This window comes from Gracilinanus agilis, chromosome 6 (genome assembly GCF_016433145.1).
Source record: "Gracilinanus agilis isolate LMUSP501 chromosome 6, AgileGrace, whole genome shotgun sequence".
Lineage (NCBI taxonomy): Eukaryota > Metazoa > Chordata > Mammalia > Didelphimorphia > Didelphidae > Gracilinanus > Gracilinanus agilis.
Genome location: NC_058135.1, coordinates 14,763,411 through 14,780,809, shown reverse-complemented (window position 1 = coordinate 14,780,809; position 17,399 = coordinate 14,763,411). Strand labels below are relative to the sequence as shown.

Here is a 17,399-nt window from a genome sequence, read left to right as displayed (position 1 = left end):
TTTAGCCAACTGGAATTTTTTATGGGACTTGAATAAGTAAGGCAAAACCAAAAAGAGGCTAGTAGTAGTTATTTGCTCCACCAGACACCAATTTATAGCCCCATATTATGTGTTCGGTACACATTGTGGTGAGTGAAATCTGAAATAACTGAGGAAGCAGAGGTTTGAGCTTTTAAGCATGTTGCTGTCAGGGTGCACAGTTGCACAACAAATTGGGATTAGGTCCCCCCAGCAGGCACTGGACCTCAAATAAAGACTTTTACACAGATCTTTATACATTATATAGAAATAATAAATGAGATATAAACCAGGTTGTGAGATTAAGTCTTCTAATTTCTTATTAGAGAAAAGATTAGGGACTTTCTGAGTTGGGAAGTGAATTGTTGATAAAAAAGGGAGGAAGGTTGATGGGAGAAGGGAAGGAAGATAGGTGGGGGGGTAGCCCCCAACCCCAGTGGGGAAATTAACCTGAGCCCTTAGGAGCAGAACAAAATCAGGCTAGACCAGTGATGGGCAGACTTTTTAAAGAGGAAGCCAAAGGAAGGGAAATGCTCATCTGTCAGTCTGTTTCTAAGGCAACTCTTTCCAAGTTTCATTGTATTGTATCCATCCTGCTCATTGTATTAGTCAGATTAGGATTAATGTCTCAAAGTCACACAGAACATTTCAGGGGGCTGCATCTGGCCCGCGGGCCATAGTTTGCCCATCACTGGGCTAGACTATAGGGATATTAAGGTGGGTTTATTTTAGGTTAGGAAAAGAAAGGTTTGGGAAAGCTAGAAGTTAGATCTCCAGGGCAAAAGTCTCTCTCTGAGGAAAAAGGCACTCTCTCCTCCATTGCAGGAAAAAGGTGCCAAAATCCGAGGTCTCTCTTTCTTTTTATACTTTCTCAGACACCTCCCACAAAGGAAGTGGCATATGTCTGAGGAAGTTAAGGTAGAGAATCTTGGGAGGTGTCATCTCCCTGGGTTTAAAGCATTTCAAAACGCACAGAAGGAAAAAGGAAGTTTCAGGACTTTCCCAATTTTTTGCCCAATTCCCACAGTTGGCTGGTGGGGAGGGTAAAAAATGAAACCAAAATGTCAAAATGGAGTCAGCTTTACAAGATGGAGTCAGTTTAGTTCACACAATTCCCAGAGCATTCCATGTGATTCCCTCTTGGTCTATATTTAAAATATTGATGATTTAGGAGATGCTGACTACAGCTGAGAGCTGCAGTCATCAAAGAAAGGCAAAATTAGTTCAAGGCAAGAAAGTTCATTGAGGTACTAAAGAAACTTTTGTAAAAAATGATTTTTAAAATGTTTTCCACTGAATCTTGACTTAATCAAAAAATTCTATTCTTCATGCATTCTAACTGATCAATTTCACTCTATCACCTTAGAGAAGATAAAAAGCTCTTGGATGTTGGCCTAAACAACTAAGTCAAAATAACTTATGGTCTTTTGAAATGATATTTTCTCTTCAGTTTAATAAAGAAACTGACCAAATAAAAAACTTGTATTTTAAGATATATTGAATTACTAAAACTGAAATTGGAACACCACAGTTATTGTGCTCACTTAAGAGAAAACTGATAGTTATAGATGATCTTAGTGTCCAGTGAAAAAAGTGAAGGTTCATTCCCTTGAACTCCAAAATGGAAGCAGTCATCATGATCCCTTAGAGAGCTCCTCCACAGAGACAGCTTTTCTACCAAAACAAACTGCTAAAGGAAAAGAGAGATTGCACAAGCAAGAAGCACAGAGACAGACAGACAGACGAGAGGCAAGTGGGGCCAGGCGCTGGCCAAGAACTAAGCCAGGAGTAGTGTCCTGCTGAGGGAAGGAAGATTGGCTTCTGAAATCCCAGATGTCTATTCTTTTGTAGGCTGATGACATCCGAGCTCTGCTGATCGATGCCATGCCCCCAGAGGCTTTGCCGACGTGTTTCAAGCCTCAAGCTACTGTCGTGAGTGCCTCACTCATCTCTCCAGCCTCCACCCCATCCTGTCTTTCTGCCGCGAGCAGCCTAGACAACCTTGCCGGCCCTTTGGCAGAGTTAGCAGTAGGAGGGACTTCCAATGCTGGGGATGGAGCAGCAGGGGCACAAAGGAAAGAAGGGGAAGGTAAGTTGACATGAGTGGGAAAGTCCTTCTCCTTTCCCAGTGGATATTCTGGAATTTTTTTTTTTTTTTTTTTTAGCTTTTCCTGTCTGTCTTTTTCCTGTCTGGAAAGTAGTATATGTAGTGAATGCCTAATAAGAAGCTGTTTCCTGAGCGTCTTCAGCTGCCAGGCCTCTTGGGGACTCTACTCTTCTCAGTCATATCTATCTTCCAATAACTTGGAGGCCAGTGTTACTGGTTACTGGTATCTTCTGGGCAATCCTCGATGTTTAAAGTTAGTTTAGAGAGGATTTTTGATGATTTACTGTGTGTCGGGCAGCAAAAATGTGAGCTTAGTGGTCCTAAGCCAGTTAGGAAATGTGTATTTACCGTGGTCGGGCTGTGTGACGTAGGTTAAAACCAACAGTTATAAATAAGGGTGAACACAAACACCATACTTGCTGCACAAAAATTTTCCATGGAACTCTTGTATGTGTTTAGTTCCATGGGGCCTGCTAGAATCCATCTGTGGCTTCTGGGCTCTGCAAAGTGGGTGATACAGCCCTAATTCCACAACTTAGAATGAACCTGCAGCGTTTGTTGGAAATGGCCAGATCCCTGCTAAGAGACCTTCCCACGTTTGTGTTGTTACAGTGACAGGTCTTGACATGAATATCAGCCAGTTCCTCAAAAGCCTGGGCCTTGAACACCTCCGGGACATATTTGAAACGGAACAGGTAAGAAGGGTCTTGCTCAGCAGCGCCATGTAGGGTTTGGTGGAGGATTTCTCCTGTGTGCTCATTCACAGCTGGCCTCTTCTTTCATTTTGGATTTCTGCTCATTTTCCTCAAGCAACCAATTAAAAATGCTAAAACAAGTTAATAGGCTTCAAGCAGCTTCCTATAGAAAGTCATCTCCACAATTAGCAGACACTGTGTTCCAATCTAAACTGTTGGTGAATATGTCTACAAATCAGGAGGATGAGGTAATTCCCTCTGGAGAGCCCTTTCTATGGCACCATCCAAAGTCTCCTCACCAGCCTCCTCTTGACAATACCTTTCCTCAAAGCTTCAGTACCCAGAACTTGGCCTGTTAACCCAGATGTACCTTTAAGGAAGGCTCATTCAAAGAGAGCCCTTTGGAGCACCAACAAGAAACTTCTTTAGGTCACTAGATGACTGCCTGAAGAACCATGATTTCATTGTTGTGAGGTATTTATTAGATACCGATGTTGTTTGCTACGGCCAGAATCATACATTCTTATAGTCAGGGTTCCTGGTGATGAGGCTTCTGCACTGAGTTCAACCCTGGCTGGGTATGATCTGTATTTCAGCTTGGCACCTATCAACCGAGCTTGTGGGTAACCTCCCAACCATGATGGAGTCCTGAAGTAGGATCACCAATAACCAGCCATCCTGAAGTAGGACCACCAATAACCACCCTTAACTGAATCCTGGTTCTCCATCTTGTTCACTTTTGTGTACTGAAAGACTTTTGTCAGGTGCCTCCCACTGGCTTTGGGTGATCTCCCAGGCCATTTATTCTGCCAACAGAAAAAGGGGTCATGAGGGGAGTTGTGCAATAGCCCTTCTTAGGAAGGCTCCTGCTAGTTTGCAGCTCCATCTTTCTCCATTTTTGTTAGGGAAAATAAGCATCTGGCTCATCAGTGCTGAGCTTTCCTTCCTTTTTTGGACATCTAGAGAGTTGTTTTTCTCAGTTTTTTTTGCATGTGTCTTGTCTTCTCTATGGTTTATCAGAGGTTAATGAAAGGGATTTCATGATGACATCAAGTTATCTCAGCACCTTATCTCAGCACCTTGGGAAAGAGTAAGTTTGGACTCTCGGACGTGTATAAAGGAGCAAATGTACTCTTTGTGGAAGTGGAGGGTGTGAATCATTTCCCTCTTTCAGTTTGTCCTCGGAGATGGGCGTGAAATAATTCATACTTCTTTCCTTCTTGCCCAGGGATGTTTTACCATTCCTCTCTCCAAGCAGTGGGTCAAACAACTTGCTGCTAAATATATTCCCTCTTCGTGTCCAGAAAGTTTTCCATAAAGCTCAGCTCATTCTGTTTTAGTCTTTCTGATACTCTTAAAGGCTAAAGTCACTTTCCTAATGAAAAATACTGGGAAGTCAGCCTATGTTATGTCTGTGGTCCCTTCCAATTCAGATCCTCTGAGCCTCCATCACCCCTTTCTCAGTTGTTATTGGCTGGGCTCCTCCACCTTGTTCTCAGCTCCCTGCAAGGTCCCATTGGTTTATTTGAGTGTGGCCATGTTTTATTCCTTAGTAGTGTTATTTGTGATTGCTTTGTTGGATTTTAATTTGAGAACCTCCCATTGCTCTTGACCCTAACCTTAACCTTAACCATTTTAGCATGCCATTTTTGCCTTTTATCTGAACTTTAAAAATCAGTTTTCCTAGACCCAAAAGTACATGTCTCCTATGGCTAGCATTTGTCTTAGCTAGGATCTCAGTAGCCTTATAGTTACCAAAAGGATTTGCATATATTTTCTCATTTGTTTCTCATCTCCACCCTGGAAGGTTCAGGGTCACGCATCTAGTAAGTGCCTAAAGCAGGCTTTGAATTCATATCTTCCTGATTCCATATCCAGCCCTCTCTCCCTTGTACCATTGAGTGTCTGTGCTCAGGATTTCCTTCATTTGGTAAAATGGAGCATGACATGGTCATTGAACGCTTTCTTTCAGCATTCCTATTGCTCCCATTTCAGTGAGCTTTTTTTTTTCTCCTTGCTAGCTAGTCAGGATGTGACCGTACCCCTTATTGCCTTATTTATATTCCAAGAGAGAATTCACAGAAAATTCTGTAGTTGTTTCAATTCTTTGGTTTTTTTAGCAGCTTTTGAAACTGGTGGCTTTGTTAAGGCCGTCCCTCCAATTTGCCTCTGAACCGTTTCCCTAATCTGCATTAAAGATGCTTCCCCTGTACCTGCAGCACATGCTTCCAGCAGAGGACCTACTTTTGGCATTTTTCTCCTTTCTCCCTTCTTTTTCTCGTGGAGAAGCTTGCTTCTATGTTTTTACCTTCTGCTTAATGATTTCTCATACCGACATATAACTTTTTAATATACATCGTTACTCTCTTATCCCTTGGATTCATGAGATACTTAAGAGTAAATGGTTGTAGGGGCAGCTAAGTAGCTTAATGGATAGAAAGCCAGGCCTGAAAGCAAGAAGTCTTGTGTTCAGATCTGGCCTCAGATATAGGGCCTCCTAGCTTCATGACCCTGGGCAAGTCATTTAATCCTAGTTGCCTAGCCCTTACCATTCTCCTTCCTTGGAATCAAAAGCTAGTATCAATTCCAAGACAGAAGGTAAGGATTTAAAAAAAAAAAAAAAAAGAGTAATCTGTCTCCTGGTATAATTGTCCATAGCTAAGCTTTCCATGTATGGATCTCATTTGAAGAAGTCACAATCAACACATACCAAGTTAAGATTCAAGCACATTTTTATTTGATTAACTAGAGAGACCTCAGTTTAAGTAAACAAATACTGTTGATAATTGTATTTAAAATGTCAAACTAAATAATTTGCCATCTGAGACTTAGGAACAATATGCCAAGTTTCTCCTTAAGTCATGACATAGTAGTTTTCCATATCATGTGACTTTCAAATCAACAGTGTTTCTTTTTTTCTCATTGTCCATCATTGTTAAGGAGTTAGTGATTTGAAACATCCCTTTTTCTTGTTATCCATAAGCCCTTGAGCTAAATGTCTCAGTTTTATTTTCTGTTTCCATTTCCAATGTCCTGTGTTGAATCTTTGCCATCTCCAAGTTTTATTTCCTGGTGCACAGCTTTCTAGGCATCATCCATAGATAAATGAGGTTTGTCTTGTCTTCAGGCCTTCTGATACCACATCCCGGCACCTTCTTCATCTTCTCGGTGCTACCTGATTCTCCTACCAGAATCATTTCAGTGTCTTTTTCCTGATTGATATGTCAACTCTTATATTTCATAACCTTGCCTGATTTAGTTCCTTTCCTGGACAAATGATAATCCTTTTTATGATATTGATTATATTTGACTGTCTTCAGTCATCTGTGCAATCAGATTCATTTTTATTTTCCTTATCAGCAGAAGCACAGCTTTCTGTAAGTGTTGTTATAGTCATGGTAGCCACAAAATGATGCATTCCATCATTTTCTTCACCAGTAACATGATATCTGGCCAGTTACTTTGTGTGATGGATTATAGTGTAAGCTTCAGGAGGACAAGTCCTGCCATCTCTAAACATTGTTTGTTTCCAAGCCTAGCACAGAGAAAGCACAGCAGAATGAGAATGAGTATATATGGGTTACATAAGGGACCCAGAGGAAGCAGGAGGCAGAGTTCTATCTATAGCTTTGGGGCCCTGACAATACATCTGGAAATGCCTTTTCTTGTTCTTAGTAACAGGCTGGACATAAGCTACACTTCCCCATAGCCTGTGCTCCAGGGCATTGGCCTCCTTTCTCAGGAATTAGGATAGTCCATGTTCCCTGGCATTCCCTCCACCCTACAGAGCTTTTACAAAGCTAATTTTTTTCTGTTTAATTATTTTTAACTGACTGAGTCATTTTGGGGTATATGGTTGGCTCAATTCAACAAAGAGTAAGCATTTACTGGGCTAGGAATTGGGAAATTAAAAAGGCAGAAATAAAATAGTCTTAACCCTCCAGAAGCCTATTCTCTAACTTTTGACATTAGTAGAGGTGAGTGAGATATGTATAAATGGAGATTTTGAATCTTGGACTTCATTCCCCATAAGTCCCTTAGTTTTCCCAAAATTCCCTTTAATATCTCCTGCGCCTCCATGTTTGTGTGGTCACATTATTGTTTTATAGTTGGCTGTAACTCCTCCCTCTTTCTCTTTGGTTCCTGAGACCCAGCTGATTAGTACCTTTTAGTTAGTCTCTTTTTTTTAGTTTATTATTAATAAAATACTCATAAATATATTTAGTATTTTGCATATTAATTTTAATCTTCACAGATACAAGGTGTGACTAAGGAGCCAGGGGGAAAAACGGACTAAATACCGGGAAAACATTTGAGAGAAGAGGGAGCACTGCTAATGGGAGGTGTCCAGAGAAGGCCTCAAGGAAAAAAAGGGCCTTAGGAGGGGATCATGAATCTTGCCTGGGGTAGAGCCTGTGCAAAGGCATCTGAAGAGGTCAGGCAACAGCCATGAAGTCCATGGGTACTAAAATCTCAAGGGAAGGAAGCAGGGAACAAGTGCAAAGCTTAAAAGATTACAGAGGCTCATAAGTGTCAGGCTTGGGAGTCTTTTTTTTTTTTTTAAATTTCCAAGGCAATAGAGAGCCACAGAAGGTTTGTGACATAAAAGTCAGATCTGTTCCTTAGGAGGAGGATTCATTTTTACCAATGACTTTTGTTTTTTAAACAGTTCTCATTTCCTAGTACTTCCTGCCCTCATCTACATGATTCAGGTCCCACATTTGTCAACAAATTAAACATTTGGCTTCCATGGTACTCCTCCCACCCACCTCTACCACCTCTTCTCATCTGGAGGGAGAGAAGAAAGGAGATATCTGATACTCCTCGTCGGGGGCCACTATACTTAATTGGACTTCATCTGTCTTATGATGTCGTTTTTGAATACACGATTGTGGTCATCATGTACACGGGTTTTCTTTTACAGTTCTTTAGTTGGCATTATTAGTTCATGTGGCTTTTCATGTATTTCTTAGAATTCTTCATATTTCCTAGGATCCTCATTCCAGAAGTAGTTATACGTAAAGGAGCAAGGATGGTGTGGTGGAAAGAACTCATCACCCAGTATTAGTGACTAGTCCTACTCTCAGCCCTTTTACTTACTCATATCTTTCCATCCTGGGGCTACTACTTCTGTCCTCTAAATGTATGTCTGTTGGCCCTACAGTGCTGTCAGTTCTGAAGACTCACACACTCCCTTTTCTTCGGTGAGAGACAGAAGACCATGGCCCTCCTGGGAGGGAGTGGACTCTTGAAGTTTACCCTTTGGGCAACATTTCTTTTTTGTAATGTCATTTCAATAAATACTTCTTCATCTTGCATAAAAGCACAATAAAATACATCATATTTTGAAGAAAGTCCAGATGGTATGAGATAAGCGTGGGGGAAATTCATATGGCCTACGTAACCATCACCTTGAAATGGAAGAGATAATGATTCCATCTGCAGATTAACATGACCAACATTCAGACCAACTGGCTATAAATTGGCTTAAAAATAAGAAGAAACCAAATGTGCAGAGAGAAAAAGATAGAATAACTGAAGAAAAAAAATCATGGAAAATCTCATTAAAGAAGGGGGAGAGAAAGGAGGAACCATTAGGAAATGACTACAACAACTCCAAGGATTGATTATTCTGTGCTAGGTGATGGGCCTTTCTCTCTTCCTTGCTGATGGTCTTACTCTGAACTCAGCTGCACTGGCTTTGCCAGTCACTTTTCCTAGGTGACCTACTTGTTGGTTGATGCTCTTTATCTGCATGAAGGCCCCTTTAGCTCTCTTGGTAGTTGATTGGTCTGTGGTAGATGTTGTAGATTTGTCCTCAGGCTGTATCTGCCTTCCTCAATTCCTGGCCAGGGTCCCTTCAGCCTTTACTTGGGCCCATGCAAACTAAAATCATTACATCATTTGGTTACATTTGAATACATTTTTAGGAAAGTGAAGGGGAAGAATCAAAAGGCAAATAGAAGGAAGCGAGAACATCTGTAGGGATAATTATCAAACACACAGACTGTGAAGTTCCAGGATATCCTAAGTAATTGGTAAAGTCCTAACCACTGATTTTTATTTCCATTTTTCAGATTACCTTAGATGTACTGGCAGATATGGGTCACGAAGAGTTGAAAGAAATAGGCATCAATGCATATGGGCATCGGCACAAGTTAATCAAGGGGGTGGAAAGACTTTTAGGAGGACAGCAAGGTAAGTTCTTCATAATGTATGGATGCCAAGAATCTTTGGCATATTTTTGTTGTCCTTGCTACAGAATGAATGGCAAAGCATTCATTAAACACTTGCTATGTGCCCAACCCTGGGTTGCAGAACAATGGAGGACACAGACAGCCTGCCCACAAGGAGTTTACATTCTCATGCAGCCTATTGGCCCTGAATGACTGCTCTGATCAGGGCAGTCACAACCATGATAGAATCAGAGGAGAGGCAGTTAACAACCCCTTTACAGAAGGGGTAGGGGTAGATCCTATTATGGTTCCCAGAAGAAGAAGTAGACAGGACTGGACATCTGGGGAGTGAACAAGAAACAAGAGGCCATTTCCAAGCCTCACTACAATTAGTCTTGGATTTCATATCAGGAAGATCTGAGTTCAAAGCCAGCCTCAGACCTCTACTAGCTGTGTGAATCCTTGGCAAGTTACTTGAGCTTTCTGCCTCATTTTGTTCATCTGCAAAACAGGGGTAATAGTAGCCTTTGCCTGTCAGGGCTGTGCTATGAAGCTCCAACAAAATGACATGTGGACGATGCTTTTCAGTCCCTAAAGCACTAGGGACTTGCCCAGGATCTGAGGTGGCCAGATTTGAACTCCCATCGAAACTTTTTACCAGACTCCAGGCTCATGGTCTATCCCCTGCCCCTCTGAGCTGCCAATGGGAGTTACACTTCATTTCTAGGAAATGGCATCAGAGCAGAGCTGAGTAATCCTGCTCATTTCCTCACTATTCGCCAGTAGTCCATCTCTGTAGGCTGAACTGGAGATCGGATGGCACCAGCCCAGGGGGACAAATGCTGGGATTTGAGCAGCTTCCTCTTCTGGATATGGAGGTGTTGGGACTAGATGGTCTGGAAGGCCTTTACATGGACTCTAAGCCCTATAGAATATGAGCTCTTTTCTGATGCATAAATGAATTCGAGCATGGTGCAATGGAAAGACCACTGGGTTTGGAGTCTGAGGACCAGAGTTCAAGTCCCTCTTCTGTCACTCATGCTTGTATGACCTTGGGCAAATCCCTTCCCCACTCCGGACCTGAGCCCCCTCACCTCTAAAGTGAAAGTACAAGGTGAACTCTCTAGTGTTGGGAATTGGCTTCCAGACCCCTAAGGCACCTATAGTGTCCTAGAAAGAAAAGGGTGGGTTCTAGTGGGAGGAATCACTTTGGGACTTTAGGTTCTGACTCAGCTGCGATTCCCTAGGTCGCCTTGTGTGTAGCCACTTCCTTATGCAGCCTCCCCTCCTTCACCTTTAAAATGAGCCCATTGGACCAGAGGACTCCTAAGAGCTCTTCCTGGACCTAATCTAGTGATTCTGCTCTGGTCATTGTTCTGAATAGAAAAGGAGCTCACCATGGTCAAGGGCCAGCTTATCCTTAGTACCGGATCATTTGGAGGAGCCCCGATGTCTCATTGTAACTGTAGGGTCATGTGATCCAAATTGTAGAGCTAGAAGGGACCTCAGAGGCCTCTTCATTTTACAGATGAGGAGACTGAGGTCCAGAGGGTGAAGGTGACTTACCCAAGGTCTACCAAGAAGTGGCAGAGCTGGGATTCGCACCCAGGTCCTTTGACTTCCAATCTAGCCCTCTTTCCATTGCCTCATCCCGATCAGAGGAGTGAGTGTACCAGCCAGCTAGCTAGCCAAGGAGGAAGCAGCACAGTGGGCAGCGTCTTCAGTGAGTACACATCAAACGGAGAAGAAACACAAAGATTGCCATCAAATGTCTGAGGAATGATCAGACAAGTCTCTTCCCCGATGATAGAGTGGTCACAGGAAAAGAATAGTGTAGAAAACTGGTGTGACCAACAACTGTCCAGAATGCCTAAGAATCAGGGAAATGCGGCAACATCTGTCCCGTTACAGTCATTACATGATTAAAGATGGTCAAAGCTAGGAAATGAGGCCTTCTTGGTCCCTGTTGGCTCAAGCCATGGATTAGATGGCATGTTCTGGAGAAGAATATGACCAGATTCCCTCTTTAAGCAAAGTCACATATCCTTTGACCAATGACTCCTCAAGTAAGATTCTGCCTTGGGGAAATAATTGATGATTAACCAAAAGCTAGAAGGTGAAAGGATTGTGGATCCTTGTATGTAATAAGCCTGACCATTGGGAATGACCCAGCTTTAGAGTTCAGGAGAGCATGGGCAAAGAGCCAAGGCCACATCCCTGGGAGGCAGGAATGAGGATATTCTGAGTAGGATCAGTCAGCAGTCAGCTGTCAGCTCAATCTGGGAATGCCGCAACTCTTGGGTCAGATACTACACTGGGAGGGCTGGGGGACTGTGGATAACTAAAAAAGGACAGCCTCCCCTCTAACTGGTGGTCATTGGTGTCGGTCTCTTTTCTGAGTTCCACTGTCAGACAGTTTCTCCTAACTTTATAAAACCAAATAGCATCAATAAATTGGGTTTCCCCTCACTCCAGTGGAAGGGGCTTGTTTAGCTTTACTTCATGGGGCACACACATTGGGCTGCTCGTAGCCTCTGCTCCTGGCTATTTGAAGGGTGGGGTTTTTTACATGATGTGTTGAGTTTTACCTAAAAAGCCAAGCTCCAAGGGTGTCAGAACAATAATGGTCTCCGTTTCTTTTCCCTCATAGGCACCAATCCTTACTTGACTTTTCACTGTGTTAATCAGGGAACGATCCTGTTAGACCTTGCTCCGGACGACAAGGAGTATCAGTCAGTAGAAGAAGAGGTGATGTATTTCCAAGAATGTGTGCTAATCGCTCCAAGTCAGCAAGGATTTCTGTGCCGTGCAAGGAAGGTGCTGAGCCCCAGGCAGGGACTTGGATCCTTGTAAGCCACTTGGCATTGGGGTCATGTTTAGGGCATGTTCTGGTGGAAGCCAACAGGTTGGATTGCAGCGGAAAAGTTGCCTATGATTCTTAATCCTAGACTATTCTTGACAAAATCAAAGCAAACCCACCCTCTTCTTTTAATGCCAGGCACTGGGTTGTCACTGGGTTGCTTCAGGTTTTTATGAGAAATCAACATTGTGAATGACCCAAAAGACAATGAAATGGTTGCCCAAAAGGCCTTTCCAGAAAATGGTTGCTCAGAAAGAGAGAGGTCATAAGGCAAGAGCAGCTCCCAGCTGATGGGCAGCCCAGGGGCTGCATATGGGGAGGAAAGGGCAGGGAAGGAAGAGGCTCCTAAAGGAGCCCCACATCAGTGAGTCCAGGAATCCCTGGAAGGATCTGTACTTTATCAGAACTCTTTCTTCTGGTCCTATGCACAGCACTTGTAGAAGAACTACCAAGGCACTAGGAACTCCCCCTAGGCCTCAGGAACAGAGAGTCCAGTGCAGAAGTAATCAACTTTTAATAAGGTCTGACAGGGGCAGAACATGTGACTAATGACCATAGAGGCTCTCTGGTTCCATCTCTCTCCAACATGAGAATCCTCCAGTGACAAGGAATTCCCTTTCTGAGGCAATGCAATCCATATTTGGATAGTCCTCCCTTATATTGAGCCAAAATCTGCCTCTTTTACAATTCCCACCCATTCACTGTACTCTCTGTTTGGGGCCAAACAAAATAAGTTGAATCCAGTTTCTCCATGGCAGCCCTTCAGATTATCATGTCTTTCCCCACTGAGAGCCGAGGTGAAATTGTGTCGGGGGTGGGGGTGGGGGGCGAATCCAAGGGAGGAAATGTCCTCTCTTAACGTAGGGCAACATCTGCTTTGCCACTTAAATGTCCCTGGGATATAGGAGTGAAGGGGATGGGGCGGGGGGGGGGGGGATGTCTGAGGTAGGACTTTAACCTAGGCCCTCCTGATTTGGAGCCTGCCCCAGGGTAGTGTGTCATTGAGTTATTCAGCCATGGGATCAATTCTGTGAAGGAACAAAAGGGAGGCCAGGCTGGGATGAGTGATGGAGGAGGAGGACAGAGAAAAAAGAAAGTCATGCCAGTGATGGAGGAAAGGGGTTTAGGGGGAGGGAAATGGAGTGGGAGAAGATTGGAAGTCAGGTTCAGAGGAAAGGAATTTTAGAGTTCTGGATCTGTGGGCAGGATGTGAACCTAGATCGAATGGAAAGATCTGGTCCTGGGAATTCAGGGAGTTAATGAGTGAGGAACTTAGGGGAGACATGGTAAAGCAAAAATAATAATCTTGAGGATGTAGGTGATGGAGATTTGGGCCAGGTGATGGAGATAAACAGATGGAGGAAATTGCAAGGGCAGAGTGCTGGAAAGGAGCATGAGGTATGCCTGTTCTTCTGTTCAAGAGTCATTAGGGAAGAATGCACTGCCTTTCATCAGGGAAAGAAGCTGAGAAAATGACATGAAGAGAAAGTTGAAAGGACCCTGTGAAGAAACCTTGCTTTATCACTCAAGTAATGCCATCTTTGTTTGGATCAAACTATTCTACTACATACCAGCAAAGGAAACTAGGAGAATCTTAGCTCCCCATAGTGTTTTGTGAAAGACTATCCACCACCCCAGGAATGATCAGGGGAATGCAAGTGAGAGCCTGAGAGAGATTGGACCAAGGATGAGAAGACTAGAGGACTTGGCTTGGAAGAGATCACTGTCAAGAAACAGCCTTCAGGAGACCAACAGAACATGAAGATGCAGGGACATAAATGAGACCTGGGACAGATAACAGCTCCTACTTTCACAGATTTAGAGCTGGAAGAAGGGGCTCAAGTGCTCTTTGAAATTTCTTATTTTATAGAGAAGGGAACTGAGGTCCAGTGAGATTTGAACTCAAGTCCCTGAGCTCAAATGTAGCACTTTGCACTGCACAGTGACCTCTAGTATCCATTCATTATGTCAAGAGCCAAAAATTAACAAAATCTTCATCGTGGTCTTTAGTCTAAAGTAGCAGCAGCCCCGGGAAACAATATCTATGGTTTCTGGGTTTTGTTTATTTTGCTCTGTGGCTTTAAAGCTCTCCAGGCATGTGGAGGGAGATGGATTGTAGCAGGTGTTACCTCAGAATCCTCCAGGTCCCTCAATGGTGGGAAAAGAGAGTTGCCCTGCTTCTGAACAAGGTGTATCCTAGGACCTATGGGGACTTGTCATCCTCTTGATTTCATTGTACAAATTGGCACCACGAGCTCTTCAATTGAAGTTGTACTCTTTGTGTTTCTAAGAGAATCGTGGAAGTACCACCAGCCTCAGACCGACAGTGTTCTGTGCCAACTTTTCCATGTGTTCAGTCTGGCAAGTTCAGACTGAATTGTACCAAGTCCTTCCCACAAGTGGCATATTTACAAACTCCCAAATGGTGACATGTGACTCTCGTGGGGATGTACCAGTGAATAGTAGTGCAGAGATTGCACCATATGGTGAAACTCCTGAGAGGTAGGATACAAGATGCAAAATCTGAATGAAGCTGTTTGTGGAAGCAGCAGTCATTTTTCCAAACTGTTTGTAGCCGTTTTCATCAGGTACCCACACCTGCTGGAAAAACAGAATGAAGATTGATGGTAAACATCTCTCCACACTCCACCCCACTGGCTTCTCTGCTTATGAATAGTTATAAAATCTCTGTGGGGCTCACCATACCCCAAATGGGGAGTTCCACAGAGGGATGGAAAGAACAGGTGCCTTGCAGAGGGTCTTTTACAAACAAAGACACCGGACAGGTTGTACAACCAAGACGATGGACAAGGTGGTAGGCCACCTGACAAATAGGCCATGAGCTGCCTATTGAATAGAGTGGTGGTGGACAGTAAACCTGGGGAATCCAAAGAAGAAAATAGTGATCACAGGGCAGCCATTTCTGGCATGGACTTTGTGAGGGGTGACAGTAGACCAATAGAGAACATGGATTTCCAAGGAATTGTTTTCTGGAAGGGAGGTAGTTATTTTCTAAAATAAAAAATAAGCCATGTCAGCTACAGTTTAATGATTGAGAGCATGATTTGTATTCCTCCGTTTGGCCATGAAAGAGTAACAGAGAAATGGTAGCCGGTTTATAATTCAAGCATCTCTGTCCCTTTCTCCCCTTTCTTGCTGCCTTATTCCTAGACTTAGTGAAGTATTTGTAGTAAATCATAGCCTAAGAATCCAAACACCCATGAAATGTTTCTCCCAGATGCTTTTGTGATATTTGGCATGTTTAAAATCCAGGAAAAAATATGGTCTGGTGAAATGTTGGAAGGGATGAGAGGAAAACAAGTGGTCCTGGAAGACTTCTTCATACTGGGAGTTTTGGCACATGAAAAGTTCATAAGTGGCCTGCTCTTTCAGGCTGATGCTGGTGCTGTAACCCTAATATGCTACCTCCTAGAGTTATTGGTCCTTGGGGCAATGTGGTCACTTTGACCATTTTATTCTTTTAAACAGATGCAGAGTACAATCAGAGAACACAGGGATGGTGGTAATGCTGGAGGTATCTTCAACCGATATAATGTCATCAGGGTAAGTAGAATAAGATTTATGCTCAGTGGTGTGTTCCATGTGAACTGTGAGCAGCTGTCCCACTTTGTAACCACCTAGAGCTGGGTGTCCCCATTTGACAAAAGATAGGGTCTCCCTTTCCCTTCCCCAGTGTGATAGGGAGGGACCTCACCAAGGGTTGGAAAGAGATGGAAACATCTTGGGAATATGAGTGCTACCCCAAAGGGGTATATGGGGGGTCACCCATTGGCACACCCCCAGGTTTGTACCAATAATAATGGCAGGTGATGGATTGAGGAACTCAGGTAGTGAGAGCTCCCATGTGATTTAGACCACATTTCCTACTTTGAGCATAAAGGGATGAATAGATAGAAGATATATAAGAACTGTGTGAAACAGATTCCTCCTGTTCGGTGGAAAAATTCTGTTGTAAAGCACATTCCCTTCCCCACTAAGGTCCTCTTGCCCCTTCTCAGCTGCCTGGTTGGGGGGGCGGCCTTGGTTCTTGTGGGTCCTTCCGAGCAGGAAGGGCTCCAGGGGCAAGCCTGGAAAGAAACCCGAGGCATCTGCTGTCTGCACGCCAGCCTAGGGCCATGGAGAGTGGCCTCAACCAGCTCGGCTATGGCTGAGGGGAGTTGGTGGGACCTCTCTTGTCTGTCTGTCTGTCTGTCTGTCTGCTGCCACTTACAGTAACAGTCTGAGCAGGTCCTTGAAGCAAGGAGGGTGTGCTGTCACCAAGACCCAGCAGAGGCAGAGGGAGGAAAAGCTTCCTGGCCCAGCGGTGCAAGAGGGCAAGGGACTGCCGACCGCAGGGCATTTGACAGGTTCCCCCCTCCTCCCTGGAGCTGTTAGAAGCCCCATGGGAGGGCCACTTGTCAGAGGCATGGTGGGCCTCTTGGATAGGTCTCCAGAATGAGGCCCTAACGCCAGAGGGCAGGACCTGGGGAGGGATTTGGGTGTTCATCAGCATGGGCAGTCCCAGGTATGGGCATTCCCTCCACCGGCTCACATCATCTACAAAGCTGTGGCTTCATAATAGGGGGCCCAAGGGAGTTGCTTGAAACATAGAAGGGACTTATAATGTGCTAATAAGTGTCAGTAGTAGGGTTTGAACCCAGGTCTTATTAGGACACACTTCCTAATAGAATTAGAGCACTATTATATATTGACATAAAGATGTCTTTATTGGAGCAAAATGATTCCACCAAGAGTAAAATGTTAGGCTAATCCTTTCTCGTCCTCAGTCTCATAGTGTCATTTGCAGACATATTTGACTGATGGTCAGTGCCTGATATTGTCTCACTGCTATAGATTCAGAAGGTCGTGAACAAGAAATTGCGGGAACGATTCTGTCACAGACAGAAGGAGGTATCAGAAGAGAACCACAACCATCACAATGAACGAATGCTATTCCATGGTGAGGACGCTCTTCATCATGTGTGTTAAAGAGATGACACCCCCCCCCCCACCACCACCACCACCACCAGGATCAAAGCGGGTTTGGAGTGGGAGAGCCGTGAAGTTGGTTTCTGCCAATCACAGAGGGTGGTGAGAGGTCATGGGAAATTCCTGGTACCAGCAATGTTTCCTTCACCAAATCTTGGTAGCACTTGCAGGGAACCAGGTTCCATGCCAGCAGCCTAAGAAAAAAGAAGAGGTTTGTCACCTTTTTGAGATTCAAGGATCCCTTGGGCGTGCTTTCTGGTGAAGCTTTGAACAGACCCTTCTCAGAGCCATATTTGTAAATGCATGAGATAAGACACAGGGTCACAAAGAAAAATTATAGAAATATTTGTCTTCTCAAAAGAGTTAAGAAATAAAGTTTGTAAACCCCTGATCTAAATAAATAGATCAGTCAGTATAAGGTACTGTACACTGTAACTCTGTTCTTTTTCCACCCAGAAACTTGATTTGTGGTTTGTTGGGGTTTAGGAGTAGTTTTGACTTTCACATTTTTTTTTTTGTATCCAAGATTCAGAGCTAAAAGGAATCTTAGAGGC

The 17,399-nt window shown here is 43.8% G+C and overlaps 1 protein-coding gene across 1 annotated transcript in view; it reads left to right on the top strand.

The window, feature by feature from the left end:
• The window catches only part of LOC123251810 (poly [ADP-ribose] polymerase tankyrase-1-like), a gene marked incomplete at its 5' end in the record, with an annotated part of 207,869 nt that overhangs the window by 180,135 nt on the left and 10,335 nt on the right, over positions 1–17,399 (top strand). Inside the window, 6 exons of the mRNA XM_044681123.1 lie at positions 1,870–2,107; positions 2,738–2,820; positions 8,898–9,018; positions 11,647–11,744; positions 15,346–15,420; positions 16,711–16,816. Of these exons, the coding sequence (XP_044537058.1) occupies positions 1,870–2,107; positions 2,738–2,820; positions 8,898–9,018; positions 11,647–11,744; positions 15,346–15,420; positions 16,711–16,816 (721 nt within the window). The remainder of the gene's footprint in view (positions 1–1,869; positions 2,108–2,737; positions 2,821–8,897; positions 9,019–11,646; positions 11,745–15,345; positions 15,421–16,710; positions 16,817–17,399) is intronic.